The sequence below is a fragment of the Carassius carassius genome, chromosome 13 (genome assembly GCF_963082965.1).
Source record: "Carassius carassius chromosome 13, fCarCar2.1, whole genome shotgun sequence".
Classification (NCBI taxonomy): Eukaryota; Metazoa; Chordata; class Actinopteri; order Cypriniformes; family Cyprinidae; genus Carassius; species Carassius carassius.
In genome coordinates this window covers 28287989-28308722 of record NC_081767.1, presented here as the reverse complement: position 1 = coordinate 28308722, position 20734 = coordinate 28287989, and the positions used below count along the sequence as shown (strand labels likewise).

Sequence of the window (20734 nt, the reverse complement as noted above, 5' to 3'; positions counted from 1 at the left end):
ATCTGTGTCCCCTTTTTGTTTTCCTGCAGTGCCTCCTAAGCCACCACACCTTCAGAGTACGGTGACGGAAGTCTCCTTTCCTCTGGCTGCTGGAACGTCACCCATCGATCCCAGCATGGAGGGGGGAGGAGTAGGAGGAGCAAAAGGGAGGGGCCTAGTGTCCAACCTCATCAGTCACTTTGAGGAGAACAGGTACACTTGGGATCAATATCTCCCTCTCTTTCCTCTGTTCGCTGATATGTATATACTGACATAGTCTGACATAAGTTTACTGTTTCTTTCATCTTGTTTGCTTTTGGTCGCTTCGGACAAACACGTCTGGCTGTTATATGATCAGACATATTTCATATGTCTCATATATTCATATATCCTGCCATTACTGTAGCTTACAGTTTGAGGAAGTTTGATTATAGTGTTTTCTCATTAGTACACTACTCTTCAAAAGTTTAAGTCAGTAAAATGTTTTTGAAAGATGTCTCACCAATGCTGCATTTATTGAATAAAAAAAACAGTAAAAACAGAAATATTATTGCAATTAAAAGTTACTGTTTTTGTGTATTTAACCCTATCAAGTCGATTAACGCGGATACGCGTTTTGAGTCATTTTCTCCTGATAACCCCGAAAAGAACTTAAATTACACTTTCAGTTTTAATCGTACAGATAAGAGCAATACATCAATCGAATCTGTAACGGGTCTACTTTTTTTTGGATAAAAAGTACCCTTTGTACCCTTGAAGCGGTCTTCCGCGAAGCCCGCATAGAAGCAGGCTCCACGCACTTCAACTACCCAGGAATCCTTGCGAAAGACCAATCAGACAACAGATGGGAGGATATTTCGCTCACGGACTGTAAACATGGCTGAGAAGAGAATATTTAAGTGTAAAAGTATTAATGTTTTTTATGACATAGGCGTACATTTTACCAGTTGTTACTTACAGTTATACAAACATTATCGACCAGTTGATATCTCAAACATAATAATAGCGCGTTAAATAATACGATCGCATTATGATTCATTACATAAATAGAACCGAATGTCATGGCTTTATGAGTCATATAAACGTAGTATGAATATTGAAACCTATACATTTTTCTTAAACTCATTTTAATTTTGTGTTAAAATTTAACATTATGTATTATTATGTACAAATGTATTTATCATTTAAATAACCATGACATCTATTCTAATGCCCAGGTGGCATTTACAATTATAGAACTGTAAAAGCAGGCCCTAACCCTAAACAACAACAACAATCGGCAGCATATCGACCTGCAGCTCCAACAACAACAACCAGACCTTCTTCCTGTTTCCGGCGTGATGATCGAGTCTGTCCCAAAATACCTCTCAATGCACCCTCGCGGACTCGCGCTAAGGGCCCTATAGGTCTGCACTACATGACGTCACCGAAGTGTGGACTCTGAGCAAGTCCACAAGTCCGGAGTGTGCCATTTGGGACAGGGCCAGCAGCGAGACTGTTCAAGTTTTTTTATTTTACTGTTTGCTTCGCAATGAGAGGAATAACACATAATTCACCCCAAAAAGATGTGATGTGGTTGAGGATTTGAGAAATGGATTTCCTCAGAAAAAAAGAATGAAGCACTTTATTCAGCAGAGATCATAAACATGAGTAGGTCTCTGTTTATTTATTTATATACGTGTACTATTTTTCACATAACGTGTAAACGTTTTACTAGTTAGACTTTTTCCAAACTATAATTCCTGACTAAATGTATAATCAAGTGAAACATTATGAAGTTTCAATAACAATATACAACACTATACCCTTCGAAAGCTTGAGGTAAATAATATAAATGTAACAAATAGATAACTGTAACAAATGTAAAAACAATGCTTTTCTTTCCATTTATTCCCCCTAAAAACCCAGAAAAATATTCTCAGCTCTTTTCAACATTAATAATAATGATGATAATAATAACAACGAACGTTTTTTTTTTTTTGTAGAAAATAAGATTGTTAAAAGGATTTCTGAAGGATTGTGTGACTGGAGTAAGCATGCCAAACAATTTGTTTGAAAGTCAGCTTTGATTGTTTCTAATAAACTGTTTAACTGCTCCCCCAAGTGGATATTAAATTATGTTGTGGGATAATTAAATATATTCTTAATAAACTACAAACATAAAATGATATAGATTTATTTTGTCCTCACATTCTCTCTTGTAACTCCTCACTCTCAGTGACACACAGCTGACCTAAAGGCTCATTATGCAGCTCATTATGCGGCCCTTTGTCTTCTCAGGTGTAAATCACAATGATATTCATGGTAGTTGACGCCTACTCGCATATGACTTTTACCAACAAAAAGTGTCTTAGAAAATTTAAATCAATATATTGTTTTCTGTGAGTGAGTAAACAAGATGATTTTCACATAATTTAGAAAGAGAAATTCTAGGCTACAAGCTCCAGTTCTCAAAAATCCCGGGAACCATTGTTCTTTATGTGTTTTTTTGCCTTATTCAAGCGTTTTAACATTTTTAGTTTTTCACTAACCACGCATAATATTTTTTTTGTCAAAAACACAATCATGTACATACATGCATTTCACATATTATTACAGCCCAGTTTGTGCTGATTACAGTGAGATTAGTCTTTACCCATTTAGATATTTATAAGAAACTGAAAAAAGCACAAATGTCAAGGCATGACAAAACTTCTCCAGAGGGTTAAAAAGAATGTATTTTTGTGATGCGAAGCTGAATTTTGAGCAGCCATTACTCCAGTCTTCTTTGATGCTCAAGAAACATTGCTTATTATCAATGTTAAAAACATTTGTTTGGAAACCGTGATACATTTTTCACAGCTTTCTTGAATAGAAAGTTCAGAAGAACAGCATTTATGACAGCAAATCTTTTGCAACATTAGAAATGTCTTTACTGCCACTTTTGATCAATTTAGTGCATCCCAAGTATATAAAAGTAAGTATATATATATAAATATATATATATGCATATATATATACAATTATTCATTTGTGTACTGTTTGTACAAAATATAGAGGGAAATATTTTGAAATCAGAGTAAGCTGTGTAACATGTTTAAAGTACTGTAAAGAAATGTCTTCCCTGACATTACACAAGAAGATCAAAAAGCAGAAGCTGGTTTTACTCTAACGTTCTGTTCAGAGTTTCTCAAGTATTGTGAAAAGAACTGGTTTTGTATGAGACATTTAGTGTTGTATGTGATGAAACTTTAACATAGAAGGTAAGGCTGATTTATCAATTTATTTCTAGCCATCCTTTCTTCACTGTTAGCTCGGGTACAACTTTTTTGAAAGTGCTTAAAGTGCATTTCAACAAAGTGCAATGATTTAGACTTTTTCCCTGGCTCATGCCTTACTCTACAGTATGTTTTACTTTTACTGCTGCCAACAGAGCTAGCTGTTCAGTCATTTGTAGGACAACCTGAAGGCTAATTCACCAAGGCCTCCCTCTGGAATTTCTAATGGGTTTTAAGAGTAAAATAAGATCTGTGGTTCCCATTATTTGAAGAGACTTTCACATTGCATTCTAAAACATAAATTACACACTGTCCTGAATTTTGAAATTATTGAATGATTTAAAAAACATAGGTTGATAACAAGTTGCTAAATATCCAGTGCCTGAAATTTGAGGTGTGACTGTATGTAATTGTTCTGTAGCAAAACAATTGTGAAAGTCTCTTCAAGTAACATGCAATTCCCAATATACTATATTATTGGCAAAATTATTTTAATGTGAATGCATTTAATTATTTATTAAACAATGGTGTCTTATATCACATTGCTTTTGCTGCTGTTTAATGAAACAAGCCTCTTGAGACAGTGGATTACTGTTTTTACTATGGTTACATGGATTTAAACACTAATAACTCCCCTTAACCATTCATTGCAAAGCATTTTTTTTTTTGCATAATACTCATTAACTTCATCTGCTATAAGTCTGTAGCTCAGCATCAGTGTAGTTCACATGAAATCATATGGCCACTGTAACAAAATAGACTGACCATTAACCTCAGTTCCGCTCAAATAAACCCCTGCGAGCCCTTATCATGTTTTGCCTGCTGGTCTAGTGCCATTGTGTTGTGTGTGGGTCAGAATCTGTGCAGGAATTCATCCTGTAAGCTATGGAGCAAAGGGAGAGTGCACGGGTTGATGGAGTAAACCGGGGTCTGATAACTCCTGCAGCTGTCTGGCCTGGGCTGACCGAAGACCCATGACCTCAGACAACTGCACGGGGTTGGTTTACAACCTCCTGGGAAAAAAACAATGAAATCCATACCGCCCTACTTGTGTGGTTTAACTCGATAAATTAATTTTGTTTTCCAGATATGCCTTTTTGTGATTGCAGTTCATCATACCAGATTACAAAGACTTACCTTTTGTTCTTTGCGCAGGACAGATTTGAAATGTTTTGAGTCATGCACTGAACAAAATATTAGATAGCACATATTAATCCATCTCAGTGGTCCAGAGCTCAACAGCTTATTAATAGAAGTGTATAATCTGGAGTGTTCACTGTGGTGCTCTGTACCCTCAGATCCACATCTCCATTTTCTATCTCACAGGAAACGCTATCTGATCTAGAGGGCAGGTGGGCCATAGACAGGGAAACAGCTGGAGGTGCAGGATATCTGTGTGTGTGTGTGTGTGTGTGTGTGTGTGTGTGTGTGTGTGTGTGTGTGTGTGTGTGTGTGTGTGTGTGTGTGTGTGTGTGTGTGTGTGTGTGCATGAACCACAAAGCTTTATATTTTGGCTTAATTTTGTTCTTTTATGCACGCTCGTGTAAAGTCATGAATGGGTTATGTTTTTACAGTTTACTTATGTGGTTTTGATGATTATGCACAATATATCAGTGATGCACAATATATCAGTGACCATATCACCGATATTAGAATTTTATCATCATAAGAAGCAAATATTATCAAGATTAATTTTTTCCCCAAATTTTTTCTATATCATATTTTATATAATATTTATTCAACTATTGTACATTGTAATAGTCTAATGCCTGATTTTACATGTAAAATGCTTATACAGAAACAATAAGGTAAAACCGGCCAAGTCAAAATATTAATTCAGTTATATGATATAAAATATTTATTTTATTTATATGATATAAAAATATTTATTATTGGTATTGTCACAATTTCTATTTTGTGCATCTCTATTATTTATTGTTCATCAGTCAAAAAAAGAAAAAGTGTTCTTATTACACGGCACTCTGGAATGAATCAATTTTGATTGGTCAATCGATATACGTGACACGCTCTATCATTTTGAGCCAGAATTCAAAACGAGGCATTTGTTACATTAATAGTTAATTAGATTAGTTAACATGAACTAACAATTAAAATCTCAAGCATTTCTTATTCTTAATGTTAATTTGGACATTTACTAATAGATTAATACATTTAAAAGCTGTATTTTTGCATAAAACCTAATATATAAAATATTTACAAAGTGGCTCAACTTGATGTCTCATAGTAAAATCATTTAAACTAAAATAATATTTCATGTCCATTTATTTATTTATTTATTCAATAAGCAGCCGTGTAATAAGTGGGTTCCTGTCCAGTCATCTGGTCATTATCACAAAATAAACCCCTTCTGGGTGATAAAAGTATGACCAGACTGTCTGGAAGGACTGTATATGAGCTCTTATATATTTTATAGTTTGCTCCCACTGTTCCTGAAAGACCGTCTCACTCTCTTGAGTGTGTAAATGTGTGTTCCTGCATGTTGGCATGTATTGTAAAGTAGGGCAGCCTTGTCTCATGGGACACTGCAGCCGCATTCTACCTCTCCTCACCCTCCCTGTTCCTCCCATCCTCCTCTTTTCCTCCACTCTTCCCATGACCAGCACATTTACACGTCCCCTGCAAGCACACACATCACCGCCCCACAAGACACAGGAAGTTTGTTCAACACTTCTTTTAATAGCTTCACATTTACACAAACGACACATCCTTCTCTGCATCTTTCCGTTCACCAACTCTGTTAGTGGTAAAAGTTATTTTTTGGAGTTCTCTGACTCTAAAGAAGGTGACCTTCCTCTACTCTGTCTGTCTCTCTCTCTTGCTCACAGTCACACAGACAGTCGGAGGGAGGGCGCTCCTCTGAAGCAGGTCAGCAGATCTCCCAACTGCAGCCCGGCTCGCAAAAACTACCAGAGACAGACGGAGCAGCCCACAGACTCCAGCTCTGCTGCGAACAGCCCAGATCATGCTCTCAAACCCCCCAATGGGGTTCTAAACCAAAAGAACAAAGAACAGGACTTTAATCAGGACATGGATGAAATTACACATGACACAGCTCCGGTTGAGAGGATAGACAGCCAGGGACTGCTGAATGGAGATGACGGCGATGGGGCTAAGAAGGAAATTATGGAAGAGGACTGTGTAGACCCGCCTCACGCTCACACAGAACAGGCCGAGGAGGAGAGGAAAGAGCCAGAGCAGCATGACGTTGTGATGAACAGCATCCCAGAGCAGAAGGTAAGATGTGAAAGGAAATTTTGTTGTATTCTGCAAAGATCCGCTCCGATGTTGTCTGTCTGTGTGAGTGTGAGTGTATTAATGGAGTCGGAAGTGACACTGGCACACAGTTATTTGACACCTCAATGTGCTGTCTCATGTGCCAGATTTACATGCTGACGTTCACATTAGAGCCTGTTTTTTTTTTGTTTTCTTGAACCTTTAGACTTACGACCAGGCCTTCATTTCCTCTGAAGAAAACATTGCACATGGATTAACACTTTCAGTTTTGTTTTTTAAATCTCATAGATATTGAATATGTAGACTTGCGTCAGATGACAAAATCTGCCATTATGGTACACTTATGCACTCAAGCGCTTTTTTATATTGTGAGTATATTCACGGCTAAAGGGTGAAAATAGCTGCTATATACTGTATTGCCAGTATGAATGAAATCTATATTTTTTTCAAGAAAATTAATTGTATTTAATGGCATCCTTCCACCAGATCTGGGGTTCGCAAACTTTTGGGCATGAAGTGCTATTTTACATTTTTCCGGGTAACCACTGTGTCCACCCACCAGCTCAGAATCTTAATGCAGAATCTTAAATATTTCAGAAGCATATTTTCATAAATAGTTTTTTTTACTTAAAAAAAAAATAGCTTATTCTAATGTTTAAATGACACTTTAAAAAACAGATTTTCAGTGTAGACACCAGTGTATGTCAATGTTGTCATTCACACACATGGTATATACCGACTGCAAAATAACCATCATTTATAGCAGTAATTTATTTATTGCTATGAGCAACAAAAATGCAGAATAAACTATAAGCTGTCATGCCGCCAATTGCGTAGTTTGACTGAAGCTAAACAGACTTTACCACAAGCAGCACCTTGTATGCCCACTTGTGCAGCGTTTGCGCGAAAGGTTTGCAGAAGCCGTGCACATCTGTAGACTAGCGTAGGTTAATTCTCACACATAGTATTTATGGCTCCTAACAGACTTTGTGTCTATGAGGAATGAATACTTCAAAATGTACATGGGAATGCAGTTGTTCCTATTGCTTGTGTGCCAGTGATTACATGTTTCGATGTTGCTGACCCCTGCACTAGATGATATAGACAATCAAAAGTTGATTAGTCAGTCTCTTGACTGAAATGTATGATATGGTTTTAAAAAGTTTAAAAATTTAGTCATGTAATCAGTAAATTGATAAATAAATGAAATAACTTGTTTGGAATGGATGCGTTGAACTGGATAGTTATAGAAATACAATCAGCAAGGGTCCAGCATGTGTACTCTTTAAGTGTCATTTTTAAAGCATCCCAGCATGCACCTCCTGAAGTTGGTTAAGAAAATGTTTCAAGGCTGGAATCTAGAAATAGAATACAGTCAAGTTTCAGAATTGTTTAACATTTTAGGTCACTAAATAGTTCCCATATTTCCATTGTTAGTTATGGTTTTATTAACTTGTTTTATTAACGATTTTAAAACTATTTTTGGTCTATACATAATTAGCTTGATTCTATTTGTGTTGTATCATAGTTTAGCTATTATTATTATTATCATTATCATAATAGTATTATCGTTGGTCACCACATAACAAAAAGTGGACAGAATAGAAGTGGAATTATTTTGTAGTTTTAATTATTTTAAAGATTAATTACATTTTGAAAATTTTGAATTAGAATGTTTTATTGTTTTACATATGTATTTTATTATGGTTAATATTGTTTGTACATAATACTACGTAACTGACTTACCTCCATCTGTGTTTTTTCATAGCTTTATTTTTTTTATGTCAATTATGATATTTTAATGTTTTTGATTATTTATTTATCATAAATAATATCATTTTGGTGAGCATTTTTGGTCAGTATGTAATTTATTTTATTTATTTATTTACATACTTCCATTTGAGTTATTTTATAGTTTTAATTATTTTAATGGTATTACATTTATATTAACTTAAAATGTTAATAAAATGTAAGGACCGATTTTCTGTGAATGTGAAAACGCTTGAAGCTTCAAGTACACAGACCATCCATCCTCTGTCCACACCACTCCCTCTTTGATTAGCTTAACTTGTTTCCTTTTTCAGCCCTCCTTTCTTTTCCTGTCCTCTGAATTACGTTTCAACAATGAGCTTCTTTTGAATTGCACTCAGCTGTGCCAAAGGCTGGATGTATTGGAAGTTAGCCTGGTTTCTTTCATCAGCTAAGATTTAGAGGGTGTCTGAAATAGTGGATTCTGATAAGAAGAGATAGACGTGATGTGTCTTCAAATTGCTGACAGGCAGATAGTGTACATCAGGAAGTGTACATGTGGGCAGTGTACATCAGGAAGTTCCTTTAAGAGACCTTAGCGTGTACAGCGAGTGCATGCCAGTGGATGTTCAGTTGTGTATGGGTGTGATAGAGAGAAAGAAGGGGAAAAATGTTATGGGGAGGTGAGGAATGTAGGTGGAGTGGGAGTCAGCCTCTGAATTGGCTTTGCCCTTGACCCTTAGGTTCAGATCTCTGTTTCCCTTCAGCCATGTGAACTGCTGTGCTGAGCTGGGTGTCACGCCAAAGACACATCTGCAGTGTTAGTTCCCTCTCAGCAAAATCCAACAAACATATCTTGTATAATTTAAGTTAACACAAGCCCAAAGCTCAGAATTTTAGACAATCTGAATTATTTATAATGCCTCAAGAAGAGCTGCCAAGGACAGAAAAGTTTAAAAACAAACTTTTGTTAATTAAAATGTGAACTTGGTCTACTTTTAATTGTAAAGGGTGAATATAGAATATATCTGTGTGTGTGTGTGTGTGTGTGTGTGTGTGTGTGTGTGTGTGTGTGTGTGTGTGTGTGTGTGTGTGTGTGTGTGTGTGTGTGTGTGTGTGTGTGTGTGTGTGTGGAAAAAAAGTTCTATTTTGCTAAGAAATCATTATTTTCATTGTCATTTATGCAATTTGAACAAAATTGATCATACTACTATTCTTTTATTTATAAATATTTGATATATTTTATATTCTATGTTTAATGCGATATTATTAACCATTATAGGTCTTTGAAACATTATCATTTTCATGAAACATCAGGCCAAAGAAACAGAAAAAGGATAAAAAAAAATCTGTTGATTTGCATCGGATGAGGTGTTCATATTCAACTACTTTTGTTTAGGAAACCAATGAGCAGAAACTCTACAAGATAGTAAATGAACTTCTGCAGACAGAGAAGGCTTATGTTGCACGACTCAACTTGCTAGATAAGGTAAGAGCTCATTTGGGTATTCAAACATTTTTTGCTTTTTTCATAGACTCTGACCAAACTCCTGCGAGACCCTGAGCGGGAAACCAGTACTGTTAAGTTAAAGATAGTAGATCATACATAATCTCGTTCTGGCTCTGCAGGTGTTTTATGCCAAGCTGATAGAAGAAGCCAGAAAAGATACGTTCCCTGTGGATGTGGTGAAAAACATCTTTTCCAACATCTCTTCCATTCATACCTTCCACAGCCAGTTCCTTTTGCCTGACCTGGAAAAACGCATGGGAGAATGGTAAGACATTCCCACTCTCTCTTCGCAGATATCGGTTTTGGTTTATTCAGTAGGAATATGGTCTTAATGCTCTGAGATTTGTTTCTCTAGGACGGAAACACCTCGCATTGGGGACATCCTACAGAAACTCACTCCCTTTCTAAAGATGTACGCTGAATATGTGAAGAACTTTGATCATGCCATGGATCTCCTGAAGCAGTGGACAGATCGATCACCTCCGTTTAAAGCCATCATTCTGGAAATCCAGGTGATCATTGATGTATTAAGTATTAAACTGCAGTTTATTACTTTCGATACTACGACAGATCATTTCAAAAAAGCGAAATTACAGCTGATTTAATCAGTCTGGCAGATATTGCTTTACTCTCTCTGGATATATCTTTTTGTTTTAGCCTTCATATGTGTATGTTTGTGTGCTTAGCGTCAGGAAGTATGTGGCAGTCTGTCCTTGCAGCACCACATGTTGGAGCCCGTTCAGAGAGTGCCACGGTACGAGATGCTGCTCAAAGACTATCTGAAGAAACTTCCTCAGGATCACATAGACCAGCGGGATGCCGAAAGTGAGTTCAGGAGCGAGCAGATTCCTAAACCAGAATTATAACATGACCATTTCTTAATGTAAAACCCTTGTCTTCGCAGAGTCATTAGAGATCATTGCCACGGCTGCCACTCATTCCAACACCGCCATTAGGAAAACAGTGAGTGTTTTTCCTCTGCTGTAGGACTGAAACTCTAGATTACGTCTAACAATCCTTTTTTAATAGAGTCGGTTCAGTCACTTACTCAATATCTCTGCCTCTTGTTTCAATAACATCTTCAAAAAATGTCGTTTTGTGGCCTTTCTGTTTATACTGTCTTCTGTCTCTCAGGAAAACCTTAAGAAATTGCTGGAGATTTATGAGATGCTGGGAGAGGAAGAGGACATTGTGAACGCCTCAAATGAGTTAATAAAGGAGGGTCATATTCTAAAACTGGCAGCCAGAAACACTTCAGCCATGGACAGATATCTCTTCCTGGTAAGGACAAGTAACTGTTGTCCATGCTGAGGATTTGTAACCATTGATGAGTTAATATGAGTATAGGAGCATTTGGCAATTTATTATCTTAAATCTCTATTAACGTCTTCCCACAGTTCAACAACATGCTGCTGTACTGCGTTCCCAAGTTCAGCTTGGTGGGACAGAAGTTTACGGTCCGCACACGTATCGGGATTGAAGGCATGAAGGTGATGGAGACATACAATGAGGATTATCCTCACACCTTTCAGGTTTCCGGAAAGGAACGGACACTGGAGCTGCAGGCCAGGTACAGAGCAGACCGTCTGTGCTTGCCATCTTTCTAGAAATCCTAATGCATACTGTATCTCATTCAATATAGGTTGTTTTTAATGGTTGCCTTAAGGTAAATGGTTTTAATTGTTGCCTTATTACAGCTCTGAACAGGATAAAGAAAGCTGGATAAAGGTAAAAATGCAATATCAGCTGTCACTTATGCTGATTATAATCAAGTCATTGCAAGTCCATTTTTAAAATTGGCTTCATTTGTGTTTAGGCATTCCAGAACACAATAGACATCTCCCTCCAGAAAAATGAGACCTTTAAGTCAGCATTCAAAGATGTGGAGGAAGTTACGGTCAGTATGTCTTCTCAGAAGTGTACTATTCACCTAAACTATGTTCTAAAAGAACAAAATGATTGAAATATTATTGAAATTAACAATTAAATGAAAATTACTTAAATCAATTAAATATTTATTGAAATATTATTGAAATGAATAACATTATAGACAATGAAATGGCATAAGACCGATATTAATTTTACATTTTTACATTTATTTTTCAGCTATTTTAGTTTTTAAATTATTTTAATTAACTCATTTAACAATTTAAATGTAAATTATTTGTATTTATTTATTTAGCCATTGCATTATGTCTCAATTCTAGAAATAAGTACTATGAATGATAATGCTACTGTTATTAGATGTTTCAGACTTATTGTATAAGTCAGAGGGTCATTTTTTGGTGTATATGTACTTATGTATGCATATAATACACACATTCCCAGGAGTATACAGTCATAGTATTCCAGATTTGTTTGTTTGTATTTGTTTTTATCATATCATGTCTATATTTCCGTGTAGGATCTTAAGATATCAGAGCTGGGTAAAAGAGCCCCTCGCTGGATCCGAGACAATGAGGTGACCATGTGCATGAAGTGCAAAGAAGCCTTTAACGCCATCACACGCAGGAGACATCACTGTCGGGCCTGCGGATACGTAAGCAGCAGCAAACCAAAAGCATTCGTTTTAAATCGCCTTTCATGCGCTGAAATGTCTGTTTCATTCAGGTGGTCTGCTGGAAGTGTTCAGACTACAAAACCACTCTGGAATATGACGGGAATAAGATGAGCAAGGTGTGCAAAGACTGTTTCTGCATCCTGACCGGCCATATAGACAGCGAGGAGAGGGAGGGCAAGAAGAAGGGCATTCTAGAGGTGAATTCAGGATCATGTGACCTGAGCTTAAAACTGCATTTTGTTATGTATCAATTACCACGCACTGTACTGTCAGAAAACAGGACATCATATAACCTTTATATATATATATACATATATACAGTTACGGAAGAAATTGCGACGTCCACGAACTGTTGTGGTGAATTCATCAGCGGTAAGATCGGTCGGTAACACTTTATAATAACCTGCAGTAACCAGTCATTAACAAACATTCAGTATTGCTTAACAGATCAGTGGTTGATGTATATTTATAAATATTTGAATGTTTCATTTTTAACAAATTTACATGAATTCATGATCTGTTAACTTAATATTATTAATAAGGCTTATTATAAAGTGTTATCACTGGTACTCTTTATTTTTGAATGTTCTGGTTTGGTAACACTTTAGAAGAGAGAGCAAAGCAACAAAGCTGATTATGCAAATCATTTTTAAAATACATTTGTGAAGTGATAGTTTTGCTTGTTCCCTGTTCTAAATTGTCACTTTGTGTATCATGGAAGCAAACTGACTCTTGATGAAATGCTCTTACTTATCATGATTACTGAAAAACTGAAACTTACACTGTTCTTTGGCTTTTTTTTTTTAATTCTTTGATTTACTCACTTTCAGTGAATGTCAGATTCATATTTCACCTCACAATTACAATAAAAAATAGTAAATTACATTTTGCATAAATTAAACGAAGCCTTGTTATTGAATCCATGTATTTTACTTTTTAGTTTTTGTCATTGTTATTTATCATTAACAGGATGATTGTCATTACAATATTATTTGGTTAGTTATTTGATTATTGAAATAAGGCAAATTAAGAGATACTTTCATGATTCATGCATACTTTACAATATTTACAATTTTTAACTATATAGCATGAATTAGGGCAATGCTTGGACCATAATTTTATTTTCACCATGTTTAAGCATATTATTCCCTCTTTTTTTCTTATTTTTGGAATGTGTCTGGATGGTTTGCTATTTAGTTTTTAATTTTATCTGAAAACTGGAGATGTAAATGAATCAGAAATAGTTTTAATTAGGACAAAACCTATATATACTGAAGAAACATTGTGTCTATATATATATATATATATATATATATATATATATATATATATATAGTCATGTATATCCTTAGGTTTCTTTGGAAAAATGATTTCTTTTCATGTTGAAGTGAAATATGACCCAGACACGCTTCATGAAATTCATGCTGTCATCTAATATGGGAGTGATGAAGCATTTATACTAGTGTGCTAAACTTCACTGCTTCTTCCTCACAGATTGAAGCTGCTCAGTTCTCGGGCAACAGTATCATGTGTGGCTTCCTGCAGTACTGCGAGAAGAACAAGCCATGGCAGAAAGTCTGGTGTATCATTCCTCAAAAAGAAGCTCTAGTTCTCTACTTGTACAGAGCACCTCAGGTCAGTGTGCTTGTTTCTCACTGAACTGTCTTATTTCTGTTCCTGCACAGCACTTCCGTTTACTAAACAAAGATTTACTGTCCTCACAGGATGTCAAGGCCCAGTCCTCGATTCCTCTGCTCGGCTACCAGGTGGAGGACAGCCCAAGACCCACCGACCCTCCCGCGAGCTTCAGAATCTCTCAGTCGAAATCAGTCCACAGCTTTGCAGCAGAGAGCGAGGAACTGAAACAGCGCTGGCTCAAAGTGATACGTATGGCAGTGACAGGAGAGGTACCAAAATCGCCTGAAGAACACCATTCTACGGAAATCCCCCAAGAGCCGAGCTCTAATGGCGTCTGAGCAAAGAGAGCAAACTCTTGTTGAAGATTTTAGTACTGACGTGGCAATGCTGTCGGTAAGAAGAGTGTTTACGCTCCCGCTTGCTGCGCCATCACTGCTGGTCCAGTTGTTCTAAAGATCCATTTGGATTCGAACACATCCAGAAAGCATATGGATATCAGCTTCATTCTTACCTGAGAGATTTGAAGTTCACAAAGGATGCAAACGGAGCACATGTGAACACATGGAGAAACAGACATGCTATTCCATCATCACACTATACTACAGCTGACGCAGCACTGTTTTTAGCCTAATGTAAAAATTGTACAATTCAGAACATTAACATGTTGTATGTATAGTATATTGAGGCAAAAATCCAGATGTGTCGACACCATTTAAAAAAAATAATAATAATTGATTTGTATATGCAGGACATTGGCGTTTTCCAAAAGACAAGATTGCAATTTACTGCAAATATAAATAGCATTCAGATGCAAAATGCTCCGCATGCAATAGAAGCTCCTTCATTATGGCAAGCAGACATGGTGTGTTGTCAACATTGTTGATCCTTGGTTGTGTTGCAGCGGTATACTGGTATATCATAGTATTAAAATCGTCTATTGCTTAAATGCAACTGGACTGAGAATCTCAACTGCACATGCGTGAAAGAGATGCGAGGCTGAATAGAGCTTCTCCAAACTTGTAGCACAATGACCTGTCTGATAAGAAACAAAGTCTTAAGCCTTCAAATTCTGTCAATTTTATCATGAAACCCAAATAAGAAATGCTGTTTTTGGCGCTCTTTTAATCGTTGTGTCTGCCTATGTAGTAAGCTGTAGTAGTGGAGCATGCGTTAAACCAGATAGCACACGTACGTCTGCACGACATCTTACAGACGTATTGCAGATGAGCAAACACTCTAAAAATACATCTTGCGGATGCAACTTTAAATGTAGACATCAAAATAGACATCTCAGTGATGTACATCATCTTCATCTTTACTACTATGAAATAAACGTGAATGAACATCAGAAGGTATGGTGAAAGATTTAGAAGACCTACTTGAAATGTATTAGACCTCATTTAATCGCCCAATCAGTGTTTTGACCACGAAAAGAAGTCACATTTACCTCAGGAAATTTTGATAGATAGCTAGAAGAAAGGAGCTTAACCTGTTAATAATAATTTATGTCTGTTTTTTATGAAAACTACATTATGTGCAATTTGAATGTTTGTATAAAAGTTTGTTTTGCGTGAGTAGCCTATTCATTTAGTCTCTGTCCTGAATTTTACTCTTTTATATGAATGTTTCAAATGAGAGGGTTCCCATGTTTAGCTTAAGTGCAGCTAAAATATATTCAAATATTGTATACCGAGACGCCAAAATATCATACCGTTGCAACCCTCCTAGGACAGTATTAACCAATCCTAACCACTAGCGGCAGTCCAGGACCAACAAGGAACATGTCTCTTATGAGGGATGTACTTAAGTGAGCATCAATGCCACTTTCTGGTTTGCAGTGCCTCAGCACATCCGACATCAAGTTTTTGACGGATCTAAAAGTCTGCTGTACCTCGGCTCAGTTTCTGAAACGGAACAACAGCAGTCGAGACCATGTGAATAATGTTTCGCTCGGTTATTAGCCGTTTCTCTTTTCCTCATTTAAAAGCACATTGTAATCAAACATGAACAAAATTGTGGCTTTGGTGTCAATAGATCAGCAGTCAACCCCCAGACTTCTATATCAGCTCTCTAATCATGGTAATAGATTCGGGATTTAATGGAATAACTGGTTGTACATCAAATTTGTGTGATGATTTCTGTAACGGACCTTTATTTGTCTAATGGAGGTGGTTTTGTTCTGTATATCTACTGTGGGCAGCACAATCACACTCAGAAGGCCCGCTGGAGCAGGGATATGTATATGTTCTTTAAATATTGTAATTATAATTTTATTATTTAAAAATAATTTATAGCAGAAATGCATGATTTTACATAGCACACAATTCGGTTTTCAGTCTCTGTGTAGATCGGACCATTTATTCATCCCTTTGTATTTAAGAAATATGCATGTTCATTTATTTCTTTCAGACTTAAAGTACATCATTCTGCATATTCTTAACATTACTGGGAATTAATTTTTTAACTTTCAACACACCAACATTGTGCGTTACAGGCCCTCTTTCACACTCGATCTTAATCTTAATCTGAATTTATTTAAAAAGAAAATAAACCACTTGTTTGATGTTTCTGGGAAACTCTGCCATGTGGTAACAATGAACAATTTTAAAGCTGCTTGACCTTGACAAATATCACAGCTAAGAATTTTAGTCATATCATTGTCCTTGTCAACCAGTTGTTGATTCCACAGTCCATATTTTTGAATGGGATGTGCCTATGACATTTATAAATGTAGTTACATATTTTTACAGGCAAACTATGGCAACAACAAGGTTGGTATATTGAACGTGAGTTTCTGTATTAAAACATGGATGTATGTTCATTGTTGCCAATCGAAAGAATCCTTACCATGCAATCTGAATGTAATCTGCTGGTTTTCTCTCTGTCCCAGAATCTCTTCCACTGTAAAGCTACAACAGCTCTCAAAACTGAGACAGAGCCTGTTTTATACATACAAATTAAACTGAAGATGACACACTTTACTGCCTTCTATAAAGTGTACCTTGTAAAATAAAACAAGATTATCTTGCAATGGTTTTGTGCCTCTGCTCTTGACTATGCGAATCACCAGAAACAAAAACTGCTTTATTTGCTCAAGCAACAGTACTTAGCATCCTGATTAAGAAAAATAAAAATCACAGGAACAACTGGTCTGTCTGTTTAAAAAACCATTTATTAAACACATTTGAAAAAAAAAAAGCAGATATCTAATACAGAGATCTTCCGAGCAAGAAAATGTAATCTGTTGATTGATAGTTATCAAAACTACAAAAAGCAATTATTTGCTTCTTAATACAAAAGAGTAATGTTTTACACTATTTGAGAGAATTTACATGTATGGGAGTGATCAGCCTCTGGCGTGATGCACTAGGCCTCGGATCCCGCGTGTCAGGGCCTGGATGAAGGTGTGACGCGAGCAGGTTTTGCTATACAGACGCTCCACCTCCAGCAGCTTCCTCTGTAATGGCTCATTGAAGCTGTTCGCCACATCACACAGAGAAGTGTCACAGTTTTTGAGAGAAGAGAAGAGAAGAGAAGAGAAGAGAAGAGAAGAGAAGAGAAGAGAAGAGAAGAGAAGAGAAGAGAAGAGAAGAGAAGAGAAGAGAAGAGAAGAGAAGAGAAGCTGTTCAAGATCCTGCTGGCTCACTCTTGACACGCTTAAACCTCTGCTGCCACTAGGATCTGCACAGAAAGCAATAAATGTGTCTCTCATGCAGTTAAAAACACCCCAAAACTGATTGATCTTTGAAGACTAGATCGAAAGACAGCTGACCTCTGTAACCTGGCAGAAGTGAGTCTTTGGCAAGCTTCATACTACTCGTCTTTGGGGTAAGTGGGAGTGCAGTACAGCAAGTAGAACTCTAGATGGCGCCAAAACACAAACAGGCACGTCTCAATGACATCTTCAGAGAAATGTCAAGGAAAAACATGCAACGGTTTCCAACATACTGAGTGTCAGATTGCAATCGTCAAAAAATGTAACCGAATAAACAGTCAAAAGTTATTTTGAAAAGCAGACTGGATCATCTCTGGATTTCTCAGGCAGTCTTTACTGTGTTAGGATACAGGAGCAGAGGGCAAGAAGTTTGGCTCGACTGTTGACCAGCTGGACGAGTCTGCGCTTGGCAAGCAAGTTTCTCTGCACTGATGGGATCTTTTCCACTCCACCAGAACCAGTCACCAGACTCTGGCACAGCTTTGCACACAGACAGACATATTATACATCCTAAATTTGAACATTTGAATCAAACAAGCAAATTTAAGGCTCTACTACAGCAGCGTCTGTCTCTGCAGATATACGAAACGGAAGTGCTAAAAAACGCTAAAAATGGGCTTCACTTGTCTCAATTGAGTTCCAATGGGGTCGCTGTGTCCATTTCTTTTACTGTCTATGGATTCAGCCCGTTTCAGAGGAAGCATTTCTTGGATGTTTAAGTACCCGTGCCGCCCCCTGCTGGTGATGCGTGGTGGTGGAGGTCAAGATGACCTGCATCAGTCTGAGGGTAGGCAGCAGGATCTGTCTGTATCGCTCTAGAGGACTAGGAATAAACCCTGATGGATCTCTCTGCTCAAACACTCTGGAAGAGAGACACAGAGAGGAAGATGACAGGACATGTTCATCTGTAACTTAGTCACTAGATTATAAAGTACAGACCTGAGCGTGACATTCTGAGGGAGCATGTGAAACACCTGACACTCCACCAGCTGAGCGACCAGCCCCCAGCGCAGGAGCTCCATCGCACCCTGTGCTGTCTTAGCCACACGGGTCAAGCAGTGCCATTTTGGACTCATAGATGTAGAGTGGTTTGAGCAGTGGAGGCTGAGGTGTGAGCAGAGTTTGCAGGGCCACATCGTCCTGTCTCAAGCTCTCAACCAGCACACGCAGGTACCCGCTGTTACACAGGTACACCAGCCACTGGCCCTGTCTGTCTATAGACAGCACCCTGTCCAACACAGCCAGAGCCAGCATCTGGAAAAGAGACGATGTCCTCGACTCAACTCACTAGCCATTTGGAGGTCTTACTGTTATAATAACTAATTTCTCAAGAACTCGGTAAGGTTATGTTGAATTGTTTGCTCTCCCCCTGCCAATCTCATGGCCGTCACAAGCATCTGTGCACACCACCTCCATGAGCGCGGTGCCGTAACTCTCGATGATGGTCAGGTTTTCTCTCTGCAGCTTGGAGAAACAATCTTCAGGGGCAGTCAAACGATCCCACATGGAGGTACCTGTAAATTCAGTATTATTATATTTGCATATATTTTTTATAAATGTGACCCTGGACCACAAAACTAGTCTTAAGTGTCAATTTTTCGAAACTGAGATTTATACATCATCTGAAAGCTTAATAAATAAGTTTTCAATTGATGTATTAGGATCAGACAATATTTTGCCAAGATACAACTATTTGAAAATCTGAGGGTGAAAAAAAAAGTCTAAATAGTGAGAACATTACCTTTAAAGTTGTCCAGATGAATTCTTGGCAAAATACATATTACTAATCCAAAAATTAAGTTTTGATATATTTATGGTTGGAAATTTACAAAATATCTTCATGGAACATAATCTTTATTTAATATCCAAATGATTTTTTCGCATAAACGAAAAATCAATAATTTTGACCCATTCAATGTATTTTTGGTTATTGCTAGAAATATGCCCCAGCAACTTAAAGGTTGCAGGATTTCAAGGCTGTTGTTCCATTCAATCAGACATACAGAAAAATCACACTTGCTCATGATTAGACCTTCTGCAGTGAACGGGTAACATCAGAGTGGGAGTTCAAACAGTCCAAACAACTTGTGAAGGGAAAAGCTGTGTGTTTGTAATAAACAAATCCATCAAAACATTTTAACTTAAATCCTAAGATAACGAGTCATCTGAATCAGGAGAGGAATATGCACAGATCAAGCACCATTTACAAGCAACACAGTCCAAAAAAGTTCTATACAAACATGTTGGTGGATTTTGGTGTGAGGACAACGGGATGGGATTTTGTTACAAGATGACTCTTATTTTGACCAGAAACAATGGTTTAAAGTTAAAGCACCGTAAACGAATACTCCACCCCAAAATGAAAATTTTGTCATTAATCACTTCCAAACCTGTAAAAGCTTCGTTCATCTTCGAAACACAATTTAAGATATTTTGGATGAAAACCGGGAGGCTTGAGACTGTCCCATAAATTGCCAAGTAAATAACAGTGTCAAGGTCCAGAAAAGGATGAAAGACATCATCAGAATAGTCCATCTGCTATCAGTGGTTCAACCGTAACATTATGAGGCGACTAGAATACTTTTTGTAAGTGAAGAAAACTGAATAAGACTTTATTCAACAATTCCTTTGTCAACAGTCTCCTCTGTGTCTCTCCATATCACCATTTGTGGAGTACGAAAATCCACAATATCTTAAATTGTGCTCTGAAGACGAACAAAGCTTTTACAGGTTTTGAACGACATGGAGGTAAGTGATTAATGACAAAATTTTCATTTCGGGGTGGAGTATCCCTTTAATGATGGATTAGTTTCATATAAACATGCACCTTTTCACTTTACAATATGTTAATAGAATGACTGGAGTCATGTTGTGGATTATTTTGTTGTTTTTATCAGCTGTTTGAACTTTCATTCTAGCACCACCCATTCACTCCTGATGGTGAGTAAATTTTAACCAAATGTTCATTTTTTAGGGAAATTATATTTTTTTAAAAAGTATTACCTTGCTCTATAAGAATAATTGCACATCTTCGTCACACAGAAATGCACAGACATCAAATTAACAAAAGA

At 37.1% G+C, this 20734-nt stretch overlaps 2 protein-coding genes across 6 annotated transcripts in view; one reads left to right on the top strand and one right to left on the bottom strand.

The window, feature by feature from the left end:
* Positions 1-14673, top strand: part of LOC132156282 (FYVE, RhoGEF and PH domain-containing protein 4-like) — a 45345-nt gene extending 30672 nt beyond the window's left edge. For all 5 annotated transcript variants that reach the window (XM_059565214.1, XM_059565215.1, XM_059565217.1 and 2 more), the window contains 15 exons: positions 30-192; positions 6083-6491; positions 9640-9729; positions 9870-10015; positions 10106-10262; positions 10437-10575; positions 10655-10713; positions 10885-11031; positions 11148-11320; positions 11448-11478; positions 11567-11647; positions 12155-12289; positions 12361-12507; positions 13805-13945; positions 14035-14673. In XM_059565214.1, coding sequence (XP_059421197.1) covers positions 30-192; positions 6083-6491; positions 9640-9729; positions 9870-10015; positions 10106-10262; positions 10437-10575; positions 10655-10713; positions 10885-11031; positions 11148-11320; positions 11448-11478; positions 11567-11647; positions 12155-12289; positions 12361-12507; positions 13805-13945; positions 14035-14286 — 2270 coding nt within the window. In that variant the 3' untranslated portion in view covers positions 14287-14673. The remainder of the gene's footprint in view (positions 1-29; positions 193-6082; positions 6492-9639; positions 9730-9869; positions 10016-10105; positions 10263-10436; positions 10576-10654; positions 10714-10884; positions 11032-11147; positions 11321-11447; positions 11479-11566; positions 11648-12154; positions 12290-12360; positions 12508-13804; positions 13946-14034) is intronic.
* A 3671-nt stretch (positions 14674-18344) lies between these two features.
* On the bottom strand, positions 18345-18912 carry LOC132155773 (nuclear pore complex protein Nup205-like). The gene is made up of 2 exons (XM_059564467.1): positions 18603-18912; positions 18345-18525 (listed from the first exon to the last, which is right to left on the bottom strand). Exons 1-2 carry the CDS (start codon positions 18797-18799, stop codon positions 18345-18347), a joined length of 378 nt encoding a protein of 125 aa, XP_059420450.1. The 5' UTR covers positions 18800-18912.
* Positions 18913-20734: the final 1822 nt, after the last annotated feature.

What these genes read in the sequence shown, in the direction of transcription:
- LOC132155773 (XM_059564467.1), bottom strand. Translation starts at nt 18,799, where the DNA reads ATGTGGCCCTGCAAACTCTGCTCACACCTCAGCCTCCACTGCTCAAAC. An exon ending in CCTCAGAATGTCACGCTCAG is followed by an intron (nt 18,526 to 18,602) that starts GTCTGTACTTTA and finishes TCTCTCTTCCAG; the next exon opens with AGTGTTTGAGCAGAGAGATC.